Source organism: Ruditapes philippinarum, unplaced genomic scaffold, assembly GCF_026571515.1.
Source record: "Ruditapes philippinarum isolate M1 unplaced genomic scaffold, ASM2657151v2 ctg6825_1_1_1_1, whole genome shotgun sequence".
Taxonomy (NCBI): domain Eukaryota; kingdom Metazoa; phylum Mollusca; class Bivalvia; order Venerida; family Veneridae; genus Ruditapes; species Ruditapes philippinarum.
The window spans coordinates 20,484-46,587 of NW_026860024.1; the positions used below are offsets into that span (position 1 = coordinate 20,484).

A 26,104-nucleotide genomic window follows, 5' to 3' on the forward strand; every position below is an offset into this window, starting at 1 on the left:
CAAATAAACAAATAAAAGCCCTTGGGTAAAAATTGGCCCGGGGGGGGGGGGGGGGCCTATATACAGGTGAGCGACCTCAGGGCCATCATGGCCCTCTTGTTAACAATTGTGGGCATTTATAGAATATTGTGTAACGTTGTTACAGTTTGAAATTATATATTTTGTATATATTTTCTTGCTTATAGAGTAAGTTCCGCTGTTTTTTCTTAGCCCACTTTCCCCCTACATTGTAAGTTTCTTGACGATGTCAAGTAAACGGAAAAGAGGTGGTGCAGACAAGGACGATGTCCTGTCTTTAGATTCAGGAAGTTCAGATAATTTTTCTGGGTTTTCTAGTTTACCCGAGTCTGATAGCGATAGACCTTCAAGGTCATCTGTTCGCTTCGTCGTTAATGACGTGAGTAGAACTAAAAAGAAAGGTATTAGTCATGACCCTAAAACCGGAAATTCCACATCCAGTAGAGAAAAAAACGAAAAAGAAAGGTAAGAATAATACAAATAATGCTGGGTCGACCGATAATGACAATATGGTCAATTTAAACCAGTTAACTCCCGAGGGGATAGAACAATTGAAGTCATTGCTTGGTCTTATAAGACCGCAACCAAACGAATCAATCAATGATGATGGTGAAAATGAGCAGGTTTTTGCTAGTAATGGTCCCATACATGATCATGAAGGGCCTTCTAACCCTCGTGACACAAGTTTTTCGAGAGAAAAATTAGTTGATAAATTGTTTGGGAGCGACGACTCCGATGATGAGAATGATGGGGACTTAAAAAATGATGTATGGTCACAGCCCCTTTTAAAGGCACCCAATTTGGGGGATCCTATAGCCAAATCATTGGCTGATCTTATAAACACTGCATGCACTAATCAGTGCAAGGTCAATGATGTAATTGGCAAGTACAAAGAGTAAACGAGGAGATATGGGGTGAACTTGTTCGAAATCGTAGAGTTCAAACAAATGACAAATTACTAAGGGATATTCAGAACTTAGTCACTGCTGGGATGATCCCTATTTTAACTCTTGCGAAAGTTTTGAAGCCTTATACTTCCCAGGTTCCAGAATTAAAGACCTTGATTGGGGATTCTTTGACTTTATTAGGTCAAGTACAATTTAACATGAGCGTGCATAGACGTTACATGCTTAGACCATATTTAAAAGCCAAATATGCCAATATTTGTAATATTAATACCCCTGTTTCATCCTGGCTTTTCGGGGATGACATTGGCAAAGAAATAAAGAAATGTGAAACAATTGTAAAAGTTGGTAAAAATTACTCATTCAATAGAACTTCCATGAATAAAAGTTCCACTTCTTCTTTTGGACCAATTAGAGGTGCAAGGGGCAGAGGAACTTATGGCAGAAGACCGTATGCAAGGCCAGGTGGCATGACACCCAATAGACAACAAGGCTATGGTCAATTTGGCTATCAGCACAATTTTTCCAAAAGGAGATCTGCTGCAACTCATACTGTTTCAAGTGCAGACAACCCAAACTAGTGGGCCAGGATTTGAAGGCAAAGGTTAGTATCTCTAGTAGACTAAAAATGTGTTTTGATGAGTGGAAAAAATTGACATCAGATAAATGGGTCCTTGAAACAGTTTTAGGATATAAATTATTTTTGATAAATTTCCAACACAACGAAAATACCCAAACAAAATTGCTTTTTCTGATGAAGAAAAAAGTTTAATTGACAAAGAAGTTCAAACAATGCTTGATGAGGGAGCAATCTTGCCCTCCAACCATGAAAAAGGTATGTGATTTAGAGGTATTTTGGTTAAGATTCTAATAATAATCTTTTAAAGGTACCGTCAGAGTTTCAACATTAAAAGGTAAATCATTTCCCATTAGAATGAGTTTTCCAAAATAACACTTTTCACATAATACTTTAATATTTAACAAGACTTACACATGCGTAGATAACATAACATAGAGTTAAACATAAGTATGTTACCAAAACTTGCTTTAATCAGAATGTCATAACAAAAATATACATATCACAGATTCTACAAAACTTGAATAATAAAACATTATACCTGAGCAAATTTTAAGTTTTTTGGGTTTTAAGAAGTTGAATTGAAAATTTGAAATACTGGAAGGTTTTTCATAAGAAACTAAAGGGAACAAAAACTTAATAAACTAAAAGAAAAAACAAAACTTTTAAACTAAAGACAAAAGACAAAATGAAACATTATATACAAGATAATCTTTTAAAGGTGCCATCAGAGTTTCAACATTAAAAAGTAAATCATTTCCCATTAGAATGAGTTTTCCAAAATAACACTTTTCACATAATACTTTAATATTTAACAAGACTTACACATGCGTAGATAACATAACCACGGGGGGGAATCACGTGACTTTGTATAGTAATACCCACGAGAAAATGGCGACTGCTGAGCCCCGGTAAGTACCTTATTATGTTAAATTAAGGTGACAAACGTTTCTTAAATAAAAACAAAACCTAGCGTATCATATGCGCGTTAATTTTCTTCAAATGACAATACAAAGTGCATTATCCTACGTTTTGTGGTTTTTGAGAACATTGTTTGAATTGTGTGAAAATTGCACATTCAGCGATAGTAATTTGCACGAAGCGATATAATTTGGTACCAAAATAAATGAAAATAAACTTACTTTCTGCACTTAAGACACAAAATCAATCATTATATTGACATCTGTTATCGTAGAAGTTCATAAAAAATATATTTTCGAAGGTCTGTAGCCTACAAATGTTCTTTGCAAATGTATAGTAAGTAAAACGAACAATTTCTGGATAGTAAGTTACACGAAAACAAAAAAGTAAGTTTCACGCACAGTTTCCATTAGCATACATATACATTAAAAGAAAGTTAAAGTTCATATGTTAAGAGATAGAAAATACTTATTTCCATTATTCAAGATCAAATATTTCACTTTTTTGTCTATAGGACGAATGCTTAATTGGTTGTTATTATAATATATCAAATGAACTTTTGATGGGATTTGATATTACACGGCTCAGTGTTATTTTTCTGTGGCGATAGTAGTTCTTTGACCTCTGCAGTTTCAGGTGTGTCTTGGCCCTCATTTTACTGTAATGAATAAATATAATTGCTTGTTAATTGGTATGGTGATGTTTATTAACTGAATGCTGATCGATGTTTTTATATGGCGGTATTTGTTACATTTAGTCACTATGTTACTTAATTTATGAAAATATATTGAAGAATTCGCAAGAACAAATATAACTTCTTACAAAAAAACAAAAACAAAAAACAACAACAACAAACAACAATGATACAGTGATACAAGTTATGATTAAAGGCACATTGTTCCTCAGAAATCCATATTGTTTAAATTCTTTAGAAATGTCAAACATGTGTTTGATAATGTTTAAATAATGGATAAAACGTATGATAGTATTTTATTACAACTGAAAAAGGTAGCACTGAACATTATATTATATGATGTGTCGCTAAGGTAGCAAAATGTAAACAAAGTAGTATTTTGACTTCCATACGAAATACTTATTCACTAAAGGTATACCATTTTCCAACAGAACCAAAGATGTAAAAGATAGTTTGAGTATCTAGCAAATGAGTATGTTTTCGGAAACTGTAACAAGATACCAAAAATAAACAGTTTTTTTTAAAATAAAAATGATAGCATTTAAGAGGCATAATGGACCTTCAAAGAAAAACGAATATTTGAAATCAAACGGTCAAAGATATGAAGGCAAGTGGAGTAAAAAAAATATTTACATAAAACAATCTTAGATGCTGGTCATGGACGCACTGAATATCTTATAAAAATTTACTTACTCTATCACAAACAAAAAGCAAGAGTTTACGACGCAACACATTTGCACATGGTAAGAAAATAAACGTATAGTAATACATAACATTTTAACAAAACTTCTTGGGTTAATTTATAAAATCTGCCAGTGTATAAAAGAATAAATTTAATAAAAACTTTGTATACCAGTTCTATGATGGCATTAAATATCAATGTGAAATGGCGAATGTCTTCTTCTTTGCGTTTTTAGCTCGACTATACGAAGTATATGGAGAGCTGTCCTACTCGCCCCGGCGTCGGCATCGGCGTCGGCGTCCGCGTCCAGATTTTAGATTAAAGTTTTGGTGCAGTAAAATATTTTTCACTATAACTTTGTCATTTCTTAAGGTATCAACTTCAAACTTCAAATATATGTTCCTTATCATCAACCACATCTTATGTGACAAGGTTCATAACTCTAGCACCAATATTTTCAGATTTATCTCCCCTTGAACTTAGAATTGTCCTTAAAAAATACTATTTTTTACTGAAACTTCTTTATTTCTTAAGGGATCAACCTCATACTTCAAATATATGTACCTTATCATCATCCCCATCTTATGTGACAAGGTTCATAACTCTAGCACCAATATTTTCAGATTTATCTCCCCTTGAACTTATAATTTTCCTTAAAAAATACTATTTTTTACTGATACTTCTTTATTTCTTAAGGGATCAACCTCATACTTCAAATATATGTACCTTATCATCATCCCCATCTTATGTGACAAGGTTCATGACTCTAGCACCAATATTTTCAGATTTATCTCCCCTTGAACTTAGAATTTTCCGCAAAAAATACTATTTCTTCTTTATTTCTTAAGGTATCAACCTCATACTTCAAATATATTTACGTTATCATCATCCCCATCTTATGTGACAAGGTTCATCACTCTAGCACCAATATTTTCAGATTTATCTCCCTTTGAACTTAGAATTTTCCATACAAAATATTATTTTTTACTCTAACTTATTTTTTTCTAAAGGGATCAACTTCATACTTCAAATATATTTACGTTATCATCATCCGCATCTTATGTGACAAGGTTCATAACTCTAGCACCAATATTGCAAGAATTATCTCCCCATAAACTTAGATTAATTTACTAGAAAAATGTTATTTTTTATTTTAACTTTTTAATTTTTAAAGGTATCTACCTCAAACTTCAAATACTTATTCCTTGTCATCAATTACATTTCATGTGACAATGTTCATAACTCTTGAAGCAATATTTACAGATTTATCTGTCTTTGAACTTAAGATTTTCTTTAAGAAATATAATAACTTCTTTATTTTTTAAGGTATCTACTTCAAACTTCAAATATATATTTCTTATCATTACACAAATGTTGTGTGGCAAGATCCATAACTCTAGCATGACTATTTCTAGAATTATTCCCCTTGATCTTGGAATTTATGTTAAAAAATGTTATTTTTTTACTATAACTTAATACATAATTATACATAATTGATTTTTCTTTCATAGTTTGTCCTCCTTACTGCGTCCAGTATTTTATTAGTCGAGCTTCGCTGTCTCCTGTGACAGCTCTTGTTGGTCCAAATTGCAGATACTGAAAAATAAATGATGGTGTAATATTTCCTTCTGCACAGTTATTTCTTTATAAATCTAGTTCTAAAGATAACGGATGCGGGTCCAGTCTAACGTGAAAAAGGGCCAAGTGTAACGTACATTGTTGAGTATCAATGTCAATGTCTCATTTAGTTATTTTAAGTTAAGTAATCTTTTATGAAATTATATGAATATGAATACATGTATTATGAAATAATATGAATTATTATTAAAATACTCTCTCGATATTTGTTTCTCTGTCACCGTAGACGGAACACAATTTGAAACCAAAAGAATTATAAAATAGTTTCGTTACATTTAAGTAAGCTATTGGAAACTGTGCGTGAAACGTACTATTTTGTTTTCGTGTAACTTACTATCCAGAAATTGTTCGTTTTACTTACTAAACACTTGCAAAGAACATTTGTAGGCTACAGATCTTCGAACAAAATTTTATATGGACTTCTACGATAACATATGTCAATAAAATGATTGATTTGGTGTCTTAAGTGCAAAAAGAAAGCTTATTTTCATTTATTTTGGTACCAAATTATATCGCTTCGTGCAAATTACTATCGCTGAATGTGCAATTTTCACACAATTCAAACAATGTTCTCAAAAACCACAAAACGTAGGATAATGCACTTTGTATTGTCATTTGAAGAAAATTAACGCGCATATGATACGCTAGGTTTTGTTTTTATTTAAGAAACGTTTGTCACCTTAATTTAACATAATAAGGTACTTACCGGGGCTCAGCAGTCGCCATTTTCTCGTGGGTATTACTATACAAAGTCACGTGATTCCCCCCCGTGATAACATAGAGTTAAACATAAGTATGTTACCCAAACTAGCTTTAATCAGAATGTCATAACAAAAATATACATATCACAGATTCTACAAAACTTGAATAATAAAACATTATACCTGAGCAAATTTTAAGTTTTTTTTTGAATTGAAAATTTGAAATACTGGAAGGTTTTTCATAAGAAACTAGAGGGAACAAAAACTTTATAAACTAAAAGAAAAAACAAAACTTTTAAACTAAAGACAAAAGACAAAATGAAACATTATATACAAGATAATCTTTTAAAGGTGCCATCAGAGTTTCAACATTAAAAAGTAAATCATTTCCACACATTAAAAAGTAAATCATTTCCAATTAGAATGAGTTTTCCAAAATAACACTTTTCACATAATACTTTAATATTTTAACCAGACAGCCTAAAACACAGCTATATCCCCCTAAACACTTAGTTGTAAACTTTGTAATACATTTTCAAAGCAGAAAATCTTTTTTTAAATGTCTGTATGCACCTCCAAGTGAAATTTAAAACAATGTCATACATGTTGAAAACAGTGGTTGTTATAAAATACATGTTGGAACACTTTTAAATATTTTATGCTTTATTTCATGAAAACAAGTTTAAGAGAACTAACTCTTAGTATTTTTACATTTCAGATGATTTACCAAGATGGAAATTATTCAGGAGCACATTATTCAAGAACATGCACAAGACTTCTAGACTGTGTTTTTAAACACATTTGGAACTGGATTTTACAAAGTCACTGATAATGCAATGTTATAGCAAAGTTGTGCACAAATTACATATGGTTTACCTAAGACATTAATATGTTTTTTTTTATTTTTATTTTTTTTAGTTTTTTTTATTGTACTCATTTTCTATTGTACTCATTTTCATGTAAATTTTATATATATATGCAGACAAAATAAATTTTAAAACATTTTATTCTTTGTTAATTACTTACAGTTTTGTTCACCTTTTTCATAGGGTTTGTCTTGATTTTCAGCTTTTATTTTAAAGCATCACATGCAAGTTATACATTATCAAAAATTTCAAAATATCCTGTTTAACAAAACACAAACAGAAAAAAAATCAACCTACCTACCTACACTTATAATCTTGGATCACTTATATCAATTAAATAATTTTTTAAGGGTGATCTAGTATTGAAATTGTAAACAACCTTGGTTGAAACTATTCATATAAACCTATATACATGTAGGTTTATATATATTTTAAACATGATGAATATTCAAGATTTTGACAATCAGTCAATTAAGTCCTATATCCTAATATTTCTTTTTCTATCTAGTAACTTTTTGGTAAAGTAATCAACCTGTAAAATTCACAACACTTACAAAGCATGTAATATCATGCTGATATGAAAACATCTTATAAAAACAATCTTTAAATTTGAACCTGAAATGCAGCAAGCATAATTGAACAATTCTCATCCTTCCCTAAAATTTTATGTTGGAATGTTAGCAAACATATCATGGATTTTCATAATCAATGATGGAATGATAACAACGGAACCTGTAAACATCCAAAATATACGGAACCTGTAAACATCCAAAATATACGAGCTGAATAAACTTGGGCATTATTCAATCTATTTTGTTTGAGAGCGAAGTCTATGTGCTATTGGACTGTCCTCTACCTCTGAAATTGTTTCATTTACACTTTGAATTTCTAGCTGCTGAGGTAATTCTAGCTGCTGAGGTAATTCTTGTTCCTGTGTTCTGTTTGCAAGTTCATTACCTACTTGTTCATGAATTTCTGCAGAAATTCTTGTACTATTATGGGTAGGTCTGAAGGAATGACTCAATGATTGCGAAGTTTCTCTTGATGTTGAAAGCTCACTCATATTGAATGTTTGAGTAGCTTCTGTTGTCGATGTGAACGAAGCTCTAAAGTTCCCCAATGCCACTGACTTTAGTTTGATATATTTATATTTGTGACATATCACCAGAATTATCAATGCAGTGATGATTGTCACCGATCCTGTAGCTGTACCAATCACTGAAAATAATAAAATGTATAGGGAAAAGCATAGGCAAAAGCTAGGGTAAACAATGAATAGTAGTATAAAATAAAGTCAGTTGCATGATTTTACAGTTTTGCAATTGCAGTTCTATCAAATTCAACAGTTTCATAATTCGAATTAGTAGAAAAACTAGAAAAACTGTCCTGTGTCCCAACAAGTCTATCATTAAGAGGTACTAAATACTCATCCACTGAATTTGTTCTGAATATTGATGGTCTGAAAATGGGCGGTCTATTAATTTTGCGATACACTTCTGCCAATTTCTTTTTGATATATTTTCGAAAGAGAACACAGCTATAAATACTAAACATGCTGATGGTAAAGCATAAGGAGTATAGAATGGCGTAATGAGGAAAGGTTTTATGATTTGTTTTATTAAGGCTAGTAGAAAAGTGTAAGGTAGACATACTGGCATATGTAAGCTGTGTTGTTACTAAAGCACTAGTGGGAGTTAGCGGCTTTGAGAAGGCACTTGTGGTGGATGTCAGTTTAGTAGAAGACCTTCTAGATGTCAATCTTGTTTTTGTTAACAAGACACTTGTGGTGGATGTCAACCTGGTAGATGACCTGGATGTCAACCTTTTTGTTGACTTTACTAGGCTAGTGGTGTCGGTTGCGGTGGTGTATTGCTGGTTGTCGAAGCAAATGTCTGAAAATAGTTGAATTTTTTAGAAAAAAAATAGCATTGTGCTAAATAACCAGCACTATTCAAATATTATTTATCGTACCTACATTATACTTATATACTTATTCCAGTTTTTTCAGTTTGTTTTCAACAATTCTTCAGTAATCAATTATATCTGAGGAGCAGTGACCTAACCATCATACATGGGAAGAAGCAGTACTAGACTCTCATCCTCCACAAGCACCTGTCAACCTTCTCACATTAAGGAACATGGTGGTAGAGTTCAAACCTATGACTCTTCATCAGTGAGAGATTGTGCTTTTCCCGGGTCAACAGCCACATTATTCTAAATTATAAATGCCATGAATTAAAAAAAATCAGTTATTTTTTACCTGCTTTTGGGTAGTGTCCTGATTCATTATTTTGCCGGTACTGATGCTGTCTAGGTCCATGAAAGCTGAGCAAGTGTTCTCCACTTCATTAATTTGAACGATAACGGTTGTATTCAACGAAATAAATGGGCATTTTTCATTTAAAAATGACTTGACGATGAACTTCTTCACATTTGGGAAGTTTTTCAAATTAATTACTGAATTCGGAAATCTTTCAAATGTAATGCTTTCCACATTTAAATATGAATGTTGACTCGTGTAAATTCCTGGTTCAATAAATTCGTATATAATTCTACTGCTGGAGTCAATAGTAGCACCACAGTTTTGATCCATATAGTGTTCTTCTTGCAAAGCATGGATTGATGAGAAGCATATAATGATTATCACAAAAGTTTGAAACTCCATTTTACAAAGTTTGTTCAAATAAAAGCTCTGGGGTCAAAATTGTCCCCACCCCGGGGGTCATTGATTTTCCTTATATGTGTATAGCAAAAACTTAAAAAATCTTCTTTGAAAAAACCCAAATAGCTAGAGTTTAGATATTAAGCATGAAACATCTTCTAGAGAGTGTCTACCAAGTTTGTTCAAATAAAAGCCCTGGGGGTCAAAATTGGCCCCGCCCCAGGGGGTCATTGATTTTCTCTTTATGCATATACATGTGGTAAAAACTTAAAAAATCTTCTTTTAAAGAACCCAAAGAGCTAGAGCTAAGATATTTAGCATGAAACATGTTCTAATGGGTGTCTACAAAGTTTGTTCAAATAAAAGCCCTGGGGTCAAAATTGGCCCCGCCCCAGGGGGTCATTGATTTTCCTTATATGTGTATGGCAAAAACTTAAAAATCTTCTTTGAAAAAACCCAAATAGCTAGAGTTTAGATATTTAGAATGAAACATCTTCTAGTAAGTGTCTACAAAGTTTGTTCAAATAAAAGCCCTGGGGTTAAAACTGGCCCGCCCCAGAGGTGTCATTGTTTTTAACTATATGTGTATAGTAAAAACTTAAAAAATCTTCTTTTAAAAAACCCAATGAGCTAGAGGTTAGATTTTAAGCAGGAAACATCTTTTTGTTGGTGTCTACTTTTTAGCTCATCTGTCACAAAGTGACAGGGTGAGCTTTTGTGATCGCTTTTCGTCCGGCGTCCGTCCGTCGTCCGTCCGTCCGTCTGTAAACTTTTACTTTAAATGACATCTCCTCATAAACCACTAAGCCAATTTCATCCAAACTTCACAGGAATGTTCCTTTGGTGGTCTCCTTTAAAAATTGTTCAAAGAATTTAATTCCATGCAGAACTCTGGTTGCCATGGCAACCGAAAGAAAAAACTTTAAATATCTTCTTTTAAAAAACCCAAAGAGCTAGAGCTTAGATATTTGGCATGAAACATCTTCTAGTGAGTGTCTACCAAGTTTGTTCAAATAAAAGCCCTAGGGTCAAAATTGGCCCTGCCCGCAGGGGGTCATTGATTTTCCCTATATGCATATAGTAAAAACTTAAAAAATCTTCTTTTAAAAAACCCAAAGAGCTAGAGCTAAGATTTTTAGCATGAAACATCTTCTAATAAGTGTTTACCAAGTTTGTTCAAATAAAAGCCCTGGGGTCAAAATTGGCCCTGCCCCGGGGGTCATACATTTTCCCTATATGCATATAGTAAAAAGTTAAAAAATCTTCTTTTAAAGAACTCAAAGAGCTAGAGCTAAGATATTTAGCATGAAACATGTTCTAATGGATGTCTACCAGGTTTGTTCAAATAAAAGCGCTGGGGTCAAAATTGGCCCCGCCCCGGGGGTCATTGATTTTCCCTATATGCATATAGTAAACACTTAAAAAATCTTCTTTGAAAAAACCAAAATAGCTAGAGTTTATATATTAAGCATGAATTATCTTCTAGTGAGTGTCTTCAAAGTTTGTTCAAATAAAAGCCCTGGGGTCAAAATTGGCCCCGCCCCGGGGGTCATTGATTTTCCTTATATATGTATAGCAAAAACTTAAAAATCTTCTTTGAAAGAACATGAAGAGCTAGAGCTAAGATATTTAGCATGAAACATCTTCTAGTAAGTGTCTACAAAGTTTGTTCAAATAAAAGCCATGGGGTCAAAACTGGCCCCGCCCAATGGGTGTCATTCTTTTTAACTATATGTGTATAGTAAAAACTTAAAAAATCTTTTTTAAAAAACCCAAATGAGCTAGAGCTTAGATGTTTAGCATGAAATATCTTCTTATGGGTGTCTACCAAGTTTGTTCAAATAAAAGCCCTTGGGTTAAAATTGGCCCTGGGGGGGGGGGGGGGAGGAGAGGAGAGAGAAAGGGGGAAGGTCATTATTTTATATGTGTGTAGTAAAAACTTAACATCATGAAACATCTTCTAACGGGTGTCTTCCAAGTTTGTTCAAATAAAATCCCTGGGGTTTAAACTGTCCCCGTACTGGGGGCCTATATACAGGTGAGCGACCTCGGGGCCATCATGGCCCTCTTGTTTTATGATACGTTGGATGAACCATAAGCTGTTTTCATCTTTGTTCACTTTTTGAAGTTCAATCGCGTAAAACAAACCTACTATTCTTTCAGCATTCAAATCTATCAGCTTGTACATTGGAATGCCTTGCTTTAAAAGTCTTCCCACCACTTTAAATACCTCTGTTGTGTACTGCTCTTGATAAGCTCGCTGAAATGGTTGTTTAGTAAAGCTAATGCGTACGAGATCTCTGATTTTGAATTGAAACGTAGGCTTTGTTTTCTTTCTATTGGTCTTTTTCAAGTACATTTGCGCCCACACGTCGGCTTCGTTATCTTTCTTGACATCGTTTGGAGATAAACCGTTTAAACAGCGATGTGGTGTCGCGTTATAACTTTCAACTACATTTTGTAGTTCATCGATATAATGATAGCTCCTTTCGTGTCTCATCATTCTGTACAACCTTTCTTTCAAAGTCCTCTGCACTCTCTCGACGAAATTACTTTTAGGGAGTGTTGTTCGTTGTAAAGAAGTAAATGTCATTGTCTTTCATAAACTTCCTAAACCATTGGTTGGAAAATTCACTTTCTTTACCTGCACGAATTTTCTTGATTTGAGTTGGCGCGATGTCACTTAGAATGTCTTTCATAGCCGTTAAAACGACCTTTGCCGTCTTGTTTCTCAATGGTCTGACCCAAAGCTTTCTTGAAAGTATATCAATGGCACAAAGTAAGAAATGCACACCATCATTCTCATCGGCTAGGTTTGACATTGACAGGAGATCTATATCCAACTGCTCTCCGATACCTGTTACACGCACGTTGGTCGTTTTGAATCTATTGCGTCGTGGTTTTTGCAGGGAATAGGCGTCTTGATTATTTAACCACTGTTTAATGTAAGCGATTGTAAATATTCCTGGATGCTTTTTATTCAGCACGTTGAACAATTTCTTTCCACCTGCATAGGATGCTGGGTTTGTTGTTTTAAAATAATATCGCTGTAAAATTTTGTTCTTTTCCTTGTCACTCATGTTTCACTTCTGGAAGAGAAGATTGACCAATGATAAGTATATGCAATTTCCCCTCCAGTTCTCCAGTGATGAATGGTTCTGCACACCTTGGGGTTATTTACTACAAATTCCAACCATGCCTCCCAGTGAATTGAATCTAGATTAATGAGACATTCTTTTTCTTCTACAACTTTAACGATAAAGACTTAAACCTTTGAAACGTCTCTGGAACAGTTAACCATTGTCTAATTTTCAGGTCATTGCTAAGATGAAAATAGAAGTCTATTGGTAAAATGCAGAACAATGTCACTTCATTGAGTTCGAAATTCAAGACACGTGATAAAGGAATGTAAGGTTTTCTCACAAAATCATCATAAATCCCCTTGCACAGTTCAGGAGGTAAAACGGTATTAGCCTCCATAAAATAGCTAAACGACTTTGCTCCAATAAAGTTTCTGGTCCGCAATGAGCTCTATTTACCAAAACCAACGATTTTAAATACAACCTGACACGTGACGTAAGTCATAAATTTTCTTTTGACGCATGATTTGCCCTATAATGTATGACTTGTCCAACGTGTGCTGTTACCCAAAACGTATGATGTGCCCTAACGTATGCCCCTGCCCAACGTATGATGTACCCCCCCAACGTATGCCCCTGCCCGTATGTCCCTGCCCGTATGATTTCCCAGCCTATTTTATACCTACTAATAGGAGCTGTAGACCTTCTGGTTTCAGACAAGAAGCTTGTTAAAATTTGTATTTCAACATCCCTTTAGTAGAGGTCTGACCAACAAATATCAGTGCAAAGTAGAATAAAATTTAGCCAGGGGATATACAGAAGTCCCATGAACAATGATGCATTTAAGGAGCAAGAAAGATCATCATAAGCACTTTGTGCTTAGGTGAGCTATAATATTATTGATAAAGTTTGTTTACCTCAACATTATGGTTGAAGTTGCCCTCATTCTTCAGTTTCTGTAACTCTGCTTTTCTTTCTTTGCTTCTCAGTTCCATTTTACTGATTTTTCTCACCCTTGTTTTCCATGCAGCAGCAAATATGTGCTTTGATATCTTTGACTTGTACAAGTTCTTACAATAGTAGCAATATGCTTTTTTGGAATAGTTCCTCTTGCCATCAATTGATTGGTAATGTTCAACATTAACTGAAAATTATATTTAAGAAAGATCTGATTGATGCCCTGACAGCAACTGCTTCCTAATGCTTGGGTCTTATTAGGTCTCTACCCCCTCCTCCTACCACCACCACTACCAAATCAGCTTTTTTTTATTTGAAGTAATCCTTTGGTAGGATTTACATTGAATACAATTGCCTTTAATCAATAAGGGCAACATTGTCGCAATATAAGCCCATCACTAAAGCTTTTGAAGGAGATCTGGGCATTCTGGCTATGCATAGCAATTATCTCTGAGTGTGACCTTGAATTAATCATGCATGGAGCCATGGTGGTGTGCATTTCTAGAAAGTCTTATAAAAATTCTTCCATACTTGTAGGAGATATGCTCCAAACCAAATCTAGATTTTTCATCATCTTTAGTGACTTTGATTTTGCATCAGATTCATGTCCGTAGTCAGGATAATGAACATGTGTGCAAAAATTCCTCAATTAAGGATGACTAAATGGTTCCTATACATTTTCATATTTTTATCTAAACTTTGACCCCCATGTGTGACCTTGAACTTAACAGCAGGGACCTGATTTATGTGCATGATACTCTGCCTCACAATTGTGAACATTTGTGCCAAGTTTTATTACAATTCTTCTTTGCAAAAAAGAAGATTTGCCCCTGATAACTTCTATGTATGACCTTCACCTTTGCCTTAGAGTCCTAGTTCATTTGCACAACACAGCTTCTCATAGAGGTGAATATTTCTTTGAAGTTTTATTAAAATCCCACTTTGTGTGTAGGAGATATGCCCCAGACAAAAAATTTAGATATTTTGTTACCTTCAGTGACCTTGACCTTGCAATTAATGACCTAATTTTCAAGCATCACAGACGTAAAAGCAGCACAATATGCCAAGGCTCGAAATTTTGTCTAAGTCAGAATGTTATATTCTTAAGTAAGTGGCATTGCTTTTTAACTTAACACAAGTTGAAGTCCCAATGTACTGAAGTTTTTATGACAGTCCCTTTAACTCCGACTTAACAAAGTTCTATTGTAAATTGCACCACATAAATTGACATTTAAACTTATTGGAAAACATACACCAATTATATTTATAGCCATAATCTTAACATGGAAGGACATTTACTCCTCTAAAATCACATAATTAAAGGTCATAATTATTGAAAGAACATTTTCAAATTAACAAATTCTTTAATTTTACAGAGCTTCAAAAGCTGGACAAAACAATACGAATATTTTTGAAATGGCATAAGAAATGACAAAGATATGAATGCTTTGGATTTGAAAAATTGATGTTCATCTATAAAGTCACAGGTGAACTAATTAATTTGCATAACTCATTTAAAGACCTTACAAATGAATTTTAAACAATTTTATCAATGTTTTATTAGATTTAATAGATTAATTTTATAAAACCACTTCTTTGTAAATGCAACTTTTTCTTCAAACCTTCTATATGACCTCTAAGATAAATCTAGCAATATCATCATCTAGGCCTTTTCATTAAGCAATGCCAAAATGAGCTCATACACACAATATATCTCTTGTTCTTTTAAAGATGTACTAGGCTCATCTTTGTGAGAAATATTTTTGTTGCAGAAATTGTTTGAAATCTATGAAATTCATACTGAATATGTCTAATTTGAATAACAGAACACACAAAAAGTGTATTGAAAGCTGCATTCTGTGCAACGGGTCAAGTAAATTGAATCATTTCTTAAAAAAACTGCCAGTCTTTTTAACCACACTATGTATTCATAAGTTAATTATAATTATAATATAAATTTTTATCACAATGAAATTTTTAAATGTAAATTTTATATTAGTTTTCACAGTCCAAAAGTTCTTTTTTAATGATGAATTTTATTTATTATTTATTAATACACAGTCACAACACGATAATTATTTCTTTCCTTATTTTATTGTAGCTTTCTCACAAATATGGATGATGTCCACAGTGCTTGCAGTTGAATGATGTCGTTTGAGTTTCTCTTGCTCTTGCCGAATTTTCTGATGGATTTGGAACGATCGACGTCTCCAAACAATACACGTCTCCATTGTGAAATACAACTTTCTCCCTTTTTATAACCGTGGTACCTTTGCAAGCATAGCTGATGTCGGCTGCATCCACACCAAGTTGCAAAGCTCGGATGTGTTGTTCTTTACTAAAAAAAATATACTTTCGGGCATATAATGCTCCGCCTAGCGGTGCTCTTGTTAGAAATTGCGTCATTGTTGCTATTTTTCTTCTACCAACAGACAAGCTTTAATAAAAAATGGATCCTACATTATACTCCCATTATATATTCCATTAAAGAACTCGCTTACGTAATGATATTTAAAACGAAAACATTCCAAAGTTTCGGAAATATTACTGTATAGAGTTACCTCATCATTATCTGCACTTTTAGCTTTTACCTCCAAAGAAAGCCTTGGCTCTCCAATACTTGAGACAGTCTGGGACAGACCTGTAAGAAAGTGAGACTTGTATGTTACAAAATTAAAAGTTCAAAGAAGTGTTTTCATTTCACCTTGTACTTGTTAGTGAACAGCAGAAATGATACTTTGTTCAATCATCTTGGGAAGGTTTGATATAAGGAGTGTAAATATAAACATTAATGTCTAAAATGTATGTGTCCTGTAACACATAAAAAAACATACAGTTGGAAGGTAGTAATAATAATATAAAATCTGGAGAGGTAACACATTAAAGTGATCAATTTAAGGGGCTGATCCAGATAACATAGAGAGGTCATAACCTTTTGACTTGTGCCCCTCCCTCAGAACCAGATTTTTTGTCTAAGCAGAGGTGAAAGGCTTACTCATCTAGGTTTTTGTGTCTCCTTGAAAAGGTGACATATAGGGGTTACTTTTGTCGGCGGCGTCCTCGCGTTGTCGGCGGCGTTGTCGGCGTCCCCTAAAGCTTGTCCGGAGCATAACTCAGTCACTATTAGTCTGGTTGACTTCAAACTTATGCTTGTCCGGAGCAAAACTTCCACATGTATAGAGGGATTTCAATATTACTTGGCACAAATGTTCACCATTGTGAGGCAGAGTGTCGCGTGCAAGATTCAGGTCCTTGCGGCCAAGGTCAAGGTCACACATAGAGGTCAAAGTTCAGATGAAAATATGAAGATGTGTATATGGACCATTTAGTCATCATTTATTGAGGGATTGTAACACAAATGGTCATTATCAAGACTATGGCTGTGATACATATAATTTAGGTCAATATATACAAGGTCAAGGTCACTAAAGATGATGAAATATCCAGATTTTGTAAAATAGAATTTAATCAAAAGGCAACAACAAAGTTATTACTTTGTTCATAAATGACTTACACAATTACTCCCCTTGATCTACTTTCACTTTCAATTCTAAAAATAGAATTTAATCAAAGGGCATAAAATAATCCTCTTTTCTGGACTTGAGTATGTTCTAAAGAATGTAACATTTATTTACACATGTTTCATTCATTGGTCAAGATTCTTAACTGTGATAACTATGGTGTTCTGTAGACTTGGTATTTGTTCATAAAGATCATACAGTAATTACCTTATCAAATGTAAATACTTTCTCATAGAAATTTAATTATATTTTAATTTTCAAGTAAATATCAGTTCAGCTCATTCAAAGATTAAGAATTGTAATGAAATGTATTTCCCTAGAATAAAATCTTAAATCAGAATTTTTTAGTTATTAAATTACAATTACATGTACTTTTTATCTTCCCTGTTTTAAGGTTCATTTAACAACACAGTGCCAAGGATAAAAACTTGCTTGCTAGATAACACTTATCCATAATGCCCCCATCTCCATCTAAAGCTTTCGTAAACGGCCGTATTTTGTGACTATGGCACCCTTGTTAAGTTATTGCCCTTTGTTAATTTTCATACTTTAATTTTGTCTGGGCCATTTCTCTTCAACTAAAAAAGCTATGAATTTGAAACTTTATAGGATGATAGATCTCAGTGCACAAGAATCGGTACTCTGCAGTTCTTAATTTTTTAGTTATGGCCCTTTGTTAATTTTCATACTTAATTTTTGTCCGGGCCTTTTCTCCTAATGTATAAAAGCCATGGACTTGAAACTTCATAGGATGATAGATCTCATTAAGAAGAAGTGCAGTGCACAAGAACAGGTACTCTGCATTTCTTATTTTTTGAGTTATTGCCCTTTGTAGATTTTCTTACTTTATTTTTGTCCTGGTCATTTCTTTTCAAGTATGAAAGTTATTGACATGAAACTTCATAGGATGATAGATCTCATTAAGAAAAAGTGCAGTGTACAAGAACCGGTACTCTGCACTTCTTATTTGTGAGTTATTACCCTTTATTAATTTTCATACTTTATTTTTGTCCAGGCTATTTCTCAAAGATTATAAGACATGGACTTGAAACTTCATAGAATGATAGATCTTATTGATAAGAAGTGCAGTGCACAGAAACTGCTGCTCTGCACTTATTATTTTTTGAGTTATTGCCCTTTGTTAGTTTTCATATTTCATTTTTGTCCTGGCCATTTCTCCTAAATTATATTGTTCACAAGGCGACACATCTGACTCGCAGAGTTCTAGTTTTGTTAACAATGTCTAATCCAATATCCAACATTTATCTTTGATGTTTCACGATGCATTTTGTCATGGACCTATAATCAATATACGTCTGTGGTTTTGTGAGTAAGAAAAGTGTGATAAATTTTTTTATAATATTTATGTGTTACGTCTTTAAAAAAAAAATGATCAAATGCATGATTTTATTTGGTATTAGTTACCTACCCTTTATGTATTCTGAAACACATTGCTCCACATCCTCATCTGCCTCCTCGGCCAGACAAGTATTTAAAAACTCCTTGAAGTTGCCCGCAAGTTTTTTAAGACTTTCCGGGTGATCCTCTGAAAAAAACAACACATTTATACAGTAGATATATATGATGAGTAATGTCAAACCTGTTAATCAAATGACACTAATCAATATTTGAGAAAAAGAAATTAACATTTTGAGCACAATACATGTTGGTTAACATTAAATAAAATAGAATATTGTCCATGGCATTATCACTTTGTTTCGGCGCTGTATTTGGACGCTAAAAATTGACATTTTGTTCTGTTTTCCAACTCACGATATTTTCTTTGATCTTTATCTTTTCGAAGCTTAACAGTGGAATAATGCGCTCCTATGATCCAGACTGTTTTTAAGGTTACATTATACTAAAATTTGGTTGATGTGTGAAAAAAGAAGGATTTCTAAAATAAAAATAATAAAATTTAATTTGAAACAAAATTGAGCAGACTGAAAAATGAAACGAATGCGGTGTTGCATAAGAAACTAAAGTATTTTTGACCCGTAGTAACGAAGTTATAAGTGAGTGAGTTATAAATAGAACGTGTGCATTGAACCAAAACTTTGTCCAACAAAAATGGCTTCTCTTTTATTCGCATCGACCGGGATTTTTGGTGATCACAAACTTAAAATCATGTGTTTGTTTGAATTGCTAATTAAAGTTATTTTCTGAACAAACACTGACAAAAACAAAGATTTCGGATATAAATCTCGTGAGTAAACGCAAACCAGTTTAATTACCGAATCATGAATGACTGTCAGTGACACGAGACCAGGGTTCAAACAGAATCATGTAGTCTTAATTTAAGCACTTTTCAAGGGCTTTTTCAAGACCAATTTTGCATTTTCAAGGACAATTTTCGCACGTTGTTTCCTGCAAGATTTAACTTTAAGCAAAGATTATAAAGATTTGACATATAGGGATCACTTCTCCGTCGTCTGTCTGTCTGTCTGTCCGTCCATCTGTCACAAAACTTGTCCGGACTACTCCTCATAAACTACTGGTGCAATTTCATCCAAACTTTACAGGAATGATCAGTCTCAAGTCAAGTTGTGCATATTGTCAGCATTTTCCGGTTCAATGATTTTTGTCAAAGTTATGGCCCTTTAATAATTTTTAATTTTAAAGTTTGTCCGGACTACTTCTCTTATACCACTAATGCAATTTCAATGAAACTTTACAGGATTGATCTGTAGCTCAAGTCCTTGCGCATATTGCACGGGTTTTCCGGTTGAATGATTTTTGGCCGAGTTATGCCCTTTAATAAAAAGGTTTCTTTTTCTGTGTGTTGCCAGATACACAAAAGCTTGTCCGGACTACTCCTCATAAACTACTGGTGCAATTTCATCCAAACTTTACAGGAATGATCAGTACCAAGTCTAGTTGTGCATATTGTCAGCATTTTCCGGTTCAATGATTTTTGTTTGAGTTATGGCCCTTTAATAATTTTTATTTTTAAAGTTTTTCCGGACTACTTCTCTTATACCACTAATGCAATTTCAATGAAACTTTACAGGATTGATCTGTAGCTCAAGTCCTTGCGCATGTTGCAAGGGTTTTCTGGTTGAATGATTTTTGGCCGAGTTATTGCCCTTTGATAGAAAGGTGTTTTTTGCTGTGTGTTGCCAGATACACAAAAGCTTTTCTGGACTACTCCTCATAAACTACTGATGCAATTTTATCCAAACTTTACAGGAATGATCAGTACCAAGTTTAGTTGTGCACTGTCCGTCTGTCTGTCTGTCTGTCACAAAATTTGTCCCAACATGAAATTGGCCATCATGAGGCGACACATGTGATTACTGATCGCTCTTGTTATTAATAATATACTTTAGCCACAACATTCATTGAAAAATACATGTTGTTTAACATTTTTACTTTTTTAATCAACTTTTGCTTTTATTACCTGCACTTCAAGTTCTTCAATTTCTTTTTTCTTATTTTTGGAACCATTCCTTATTATATTATACTTTCAGTCACAAAGACAAACCACTGGAAAAGTCTTCTTTAGGCTTTGACATAGAGGCAACCTCGTTATCATTTATTACATTGTTATTTGAGTCAGAATTAGTCTTTTTAGCCTCAATAAAAATCCCTTCTTGTTTAACAAAAAACAAATTACATGATCCCTGTTTCTGTTGTTTTTTAAAATTTTCTTTGTGACTTTCAACTTTTTCGTGACTTCAGGGCGCTCTCTCCCATACTACCGATTTCAATATTTTTCATACAAACTCGGCAATGCGCCTTTCTAATATCACTTGATTTCTGTACCCAACTAAAATTTTTCAGCCATTTCAATTGAAATCGACTTTTACCCATTTCTATTATGAATTGGCTATATTGTAACACTTCAAGAACAAAATATTCCAACATTTGAGAGTGTATACGTCTAAGCGCTCACAATAATTACAAAGAAACTTGAGAAAGAGCGAAACACCGACGATATAGATAGCAGATGGTTGATTTATTTTTATTGGGAACGCTTATTTCTACTCGCGAAAACTGTTAAACTGACTGCAACCATCTCAGCCACAATTATATTCTGGATATCCACCAAACAACGATCCTGACTCTGACCCTTCTTGCCTAAAACTTTCCAAACATCAAGGTTAACAGATGGTGGAGCCAAGAAATCACAATTTTCTGGCACGTTATACTTATGTAAATTATCTGAGACACTTGACTGAGTAGTGCAAGAGGAATTAACTAGTTTTGTCAATACTTGAACCTTTCTCGGAAACCAAGATCTGGGGTAAATCCCACTCATCATCAGTCTCTGAATTTTCATCATCTTCACCAAACAAAGCCTTTTCAAGGTCCCTTCTATCTTCTTCATTGGGAAAATTCCCAGTAAAGCAGTCATCTAGCCCTAGAATTTTTCTTCCGTTTAACTGGAGAATCTTGCACCTCAATTTTTGCGCCAACAGCAGAAGTTGCAACAATTTCAGTAGTCAAATCAGCTTCTTTGAAGCCTTCTTACTCTTCCCCAGAGTCAGATGATTCGGTGCATAGACTAAGGACTTCGTCCTGGTTGCAGCTCATTATTCCTTAATAAAAAGGACCAAAGATAAAAACTAATAACAAAACAATGTGCCGGCAAAGAGCTGTGCAAAATAAAAACTGTCTCGACCAAGAAACTTACTGATAAAAGGTGAAAAAAGCTGAATAAAATTCAGCCTGAGACAACACGTGTGTACCTATCCAGTGCTCGGTAAACTATAATTATCAAATGCTCGAGTGATCATGATGTGTGTGACGTAGTACGACTAGTTTATTTTGCGTTTTTATCTTTGAAATGCGGTGCGTATCTCGCGAACCTCGATAAACATGCTATTTGTATACATGTGCAAGGCCGAAGGCCTTACGAAAAATAATGAGAACTTCAGGGAATGTCACTTCATTGCAGTGATTTTTTTCTTCCAATTTTCAAAACAACCTGTGGCTTTCTTCGAAAGGGGATCATATAGCTCGATAAAACAGAAAAGGGGGAAAACCTGAAATCAAATTCCAACAACTGGAAATATTATTCACCCAAACATTTTATATAAAATTTTGATCTCAATTCAATTAAACATGCATGGTACATAGCAGACGCTACAATGTTTCTATAGGAACAGATTTCTGTCTTCTAGCTAATATAAGTCAGATGCTTCTAAGTCATAATTCTGGCTAGGAAGAATAAGAGGCATTTTAGGGGAAATATGAGCATTTTAAGGGGACATTTTACCTATTTTGGGCTAGGTGAAACAGCCTTTATTACTGTAAAATACAGTGAAAAAATCACTGCAATGCTTCTCTTTAAATAGAACAAAAGGAAATGATTGAATTAGGAAACAACAACATGCATAGTAAAATACCTGCCCACACAGACTTAAAGAAGCAACACAAACCCAATAAAACTAGAGCTGTCACAGTGACCAATACCACCCCCCAATACCTCCTGGAAAATGAAATGGCATCTAAGTGGCCAAAACTTTGAGGTAATTGCCCACAGATAAACCTTTTAATAAGGTATATTGTTTAATTAGAATCCATTAAAGGGATACTCAGGCGAATTTATCACAAAAATATCAAAATTATCTTATGTACTCGAATCACGCTAAAATGACATTTGTAAAAATCCCAGCATAAATTTCTGTAAAAAGTCTATATATTTTGGATTTGAAGCGTAGATATCCTTAAATATGTTGAACGAAATTTAGACGCCGACAGAATCACTGAGAAGTTGTAAAACTAGCAATGCTACTTTATCAAGCCCTGGAAACTATAATAACAAATATTGTGGATATGGTATGATTGAAACAAACCTTATTCATTCATTTCACATGTTCTTTAACGTTTCCAGAGTTCACTTTGACAACTTTTGTGAAATTTTAACACTCTAACCTGACCCACGCGGGTCAGGTTAGGAAACCGTCATTCTATTTTTTATAGGACGATAAGATTTGTCCATGCTACTGCCTAGTGTATCCATTTAGAGGACATTTACAGATAAATGAATGAAAAATTCAAAACGAAGAAATGAAAATTTTGCCTTTGTATCCCTTTAAGGGATTTATGATTTAATACTAAATTTAACCGCTCTGTTGTCGGATCCAGGCTCACTGTAGTTGACATTGAAGAGTCTAAGCATATCTTCTCCTAAGATTTCTTTGGGCTTAAAGCAGATGATTGGCTTTAAAAGGTCTGCTTGTAAAGAGATCATGTCCCATGCTTTGTTTACATCGTTCATTCCACTGGTGAATTGGGAGATTTGGATTTGCTCATGTCATTCCAATTGGCCCCTTTAAGGGGTCAGCAGAGCTAAAAATAGAAAAACCTTTAAACATCTTCTTCTACAGAACTAATTGATGGATGATCACCACACGCCACTGTTCTGTCAATCTTATGACTCTAGGTCAAATATTTTTTGGACTACATGTGCCACAAGTTGAAAACTAAAAATCAACAAAGGGCCATAATTCTGTTAAATTTGGTCGTAGCAAAAATGCCTTCCTTTACTACCATCTACACTTTAAGGTTGTTCATGCCTGGAAGTTTAAGCAAAATCTGCCATCTGGTTTAAGAGGAGTTGTGTTCACAAAATTTATAGTATATAGTGAAAAAATCAATAAAGGGCCATAATTCTGTTTAATTTGGTTGCAGGAAAAATTCCTTCCTTTAACTACCATCTACACATTAAGGTTGTTCATCCCTGGAAGTTTAAGCAAAATCTGCCATCCGGTTTAAGAGGAGTTGCGTTCATAAGATTATGGGACATACGGACGGACAGACTAACATTTAGATACATATGTGGCTAAGCACAATGTGGCTAAAATCAAAATGTGGCTAATTTCTTACTCACAAATGAACAATTATGTGGCTCCTATATCCATACTTGTGTGTCTATTCTTGTGTGTTTAGACCAAAACAAAATACTATTGTTCTGGTTACCCGGACAGAAAACTGTTTCTTAACATAGGCCTTCACAGCTTATCAAGCTACATGTGACAAATACTGTACTGTAAGTGTTAATATTATAAATAGATAATGAACATTGATTCCATGTTGAAGAGCTTTTTCCCCAACAAAATGGAAGCAATTTTAATACAACAGTAACTGTTAGTTGTCTGAGCTATGTATTTTCCTTTTATTAGTCAAACCTGAACCAATTGTCATGATTAATAAACTTGATATTTATTTTACAACCAAAATAATGCTTTTCTGACATACCTACAATAATTTTTCACAGCTTGTAGTTTGAACCACAAGATGTTTTTGTTTTTGCTTAACTCTAGTCCTAGTCAAACAAATAATAACAAATACTAGCATTATATATAGGTACATAATATTATATTTTTTGTGCCTAAAAATTGCTGGTGAAAATTATTTAAAAGATTTAAAATGATAAACATTCTAGGCTAAATTGTATCCAGGCTCCTGATTTAGGGACATTTGATAGTAGTTCAGTATCTAAACTATAGGCCATGTAGTTCTGGAGAAAAAAGTGTTTCAAAAACTATTATGTTATGCTAAAAGGCTATCTGGGCAGAGCAATTTTGAAAGTGACTGTGGGAAATCTTTCAAAATATCCAATCTCAAAGCCTACTAGTTCTGATGATTTTTCAAGTTTCAATAAATAATAAATAACTGGTAAGCCCCAAGTGCAAGGCCATTGTGACCCATTACTTGCTACATGCAAAGACCATATATAATTATTTAAACACTGGTAAGCCCCAACTTAGTGAAAGACCATTGTGGCCCATTACTTGCTACATGCAAAGACCTCATGACCCTGCAGAAGATTTTGAAAAATTTCAGAACACAAATAAGCCGCTGGACGAGGTCAATTTGTTTCCAGGGGTCTTGATTTAAACAACTTTATTATTTTACTTGCTTATGATCTAAGCTTTAGGCCTTGTGGTTCTAAAGTAGATTATCTAGGTTTTAGCCATATAATTCTTTATAAAATTGCTAAGCTCCTTAACAGGGCCAATTTATCTATTATTATCATGAACTGGGAACTCTGCAGGTGACCCAATAGAAAATGCTTCATGCAAAATATATAAGCTCTAGATGTCCAGGAGAATTTCAAAGACTTCACTATACATATATGTCTATTAAAAGTCTTTGGCCAGGGCCAATTTGAACAAGGGGTCATGATTTGAACATCTTTTATAGTGATCCACTAAAAAATAATGTTTAACGTTTTATGGTTCTGGAGAAGAAAATTGTATAGGCCAGCCTTGTCAGCTTTTCTGCCTATTCCACTTTGATATGGTCAAGAAGTGTCTGCATCTACTTAGCTTCTATTGAAAGAGGCTCTGTCTTCACAATCATGGCCCATTTTGCAGTCACCATTCTTTGGAGGTCATATTTAATCTTTATTGCATTACTTGGGGACTTAAAATCTTCTAGATCTTCCATGTAAGGAAAGCAGCATTCTAAAGCAGCTTCTGTTATTTCAGGGATTTTGGGAACATGACCCATACCCGTGGAATTGGGAATTTTAGCAGTGTTTTGTTAAGATTAAGAATTGGGAAAAAATGCATGAATGAAATTTTACATTGATGAAATGGATGCAAACAATAACTGTCTAGGATGGTATCTTCAAATATTTTAAGCACTATTACAGTGAAAGAGCCTTGATTTTCAATGATTTTAGAATTTTTATTCAATATTTTTATTTTGTAACTTTTCATTGGGAATTTTTTCCTGTGGATTGGGAAAATAATATACTATTTTCAATTGGGAATATGACCCGATAACGGCTATAAAATAAGCCAAAAAAAATCCCTGTATTTTATCAAAATGATTGGGTTTAAGGAATTATCTGATTCAATTAACAGGGTAAAGCTAGGTTCTCCTATGTCTGGTGTGAAGGTTTCCCCATCTTCAATCTTTATTCA

General features: G+C 33.8%; 1 protein-coding gene and 1 long non-coding RNA gene across 2 annotated transcripts; both read right to left on the reverse strand.

Annotated features, from left to right (window-relative positions):
- Positions 1-7,324: 7,324 nt before the first annotated feature.
- Positions 7,325-8,912, reverse strand: LOC132758631 (uncharacterized). Its single transcript, XM_060750325.1, has 2 exons — positions 8,655-8,912; positions 7,325-8,220 (listed from the first exon to the last, which is right to left on the reverse strand). Coding segments are annotated over exons 1-2 (411 nt in total). The 5' UTR covers positions 8,656-8,912; the 3' UTR covers positions 7,325-7,810.
- Positions 8,913-16,144: 7,232 nt separating this feature from the next.
- LOC132758633 (uncharacterized) lies at positions 16,145-21,232 on the reverse strand. Its single transcript, XR_009629605.1, has 3 exons — positions 20,623-21,232; positions 18,652-18,768; positions 16,145-16,342 (listed from the first exon to the last, which is right to left on the reverse strand). It is a non-coding gene; the product is annotated as an uncharacterized LOC132758633 (long non-coding RNA).
- Between the last annotated feature and the right edge of the window lie 4,872 nt (positions 21,233-26,104).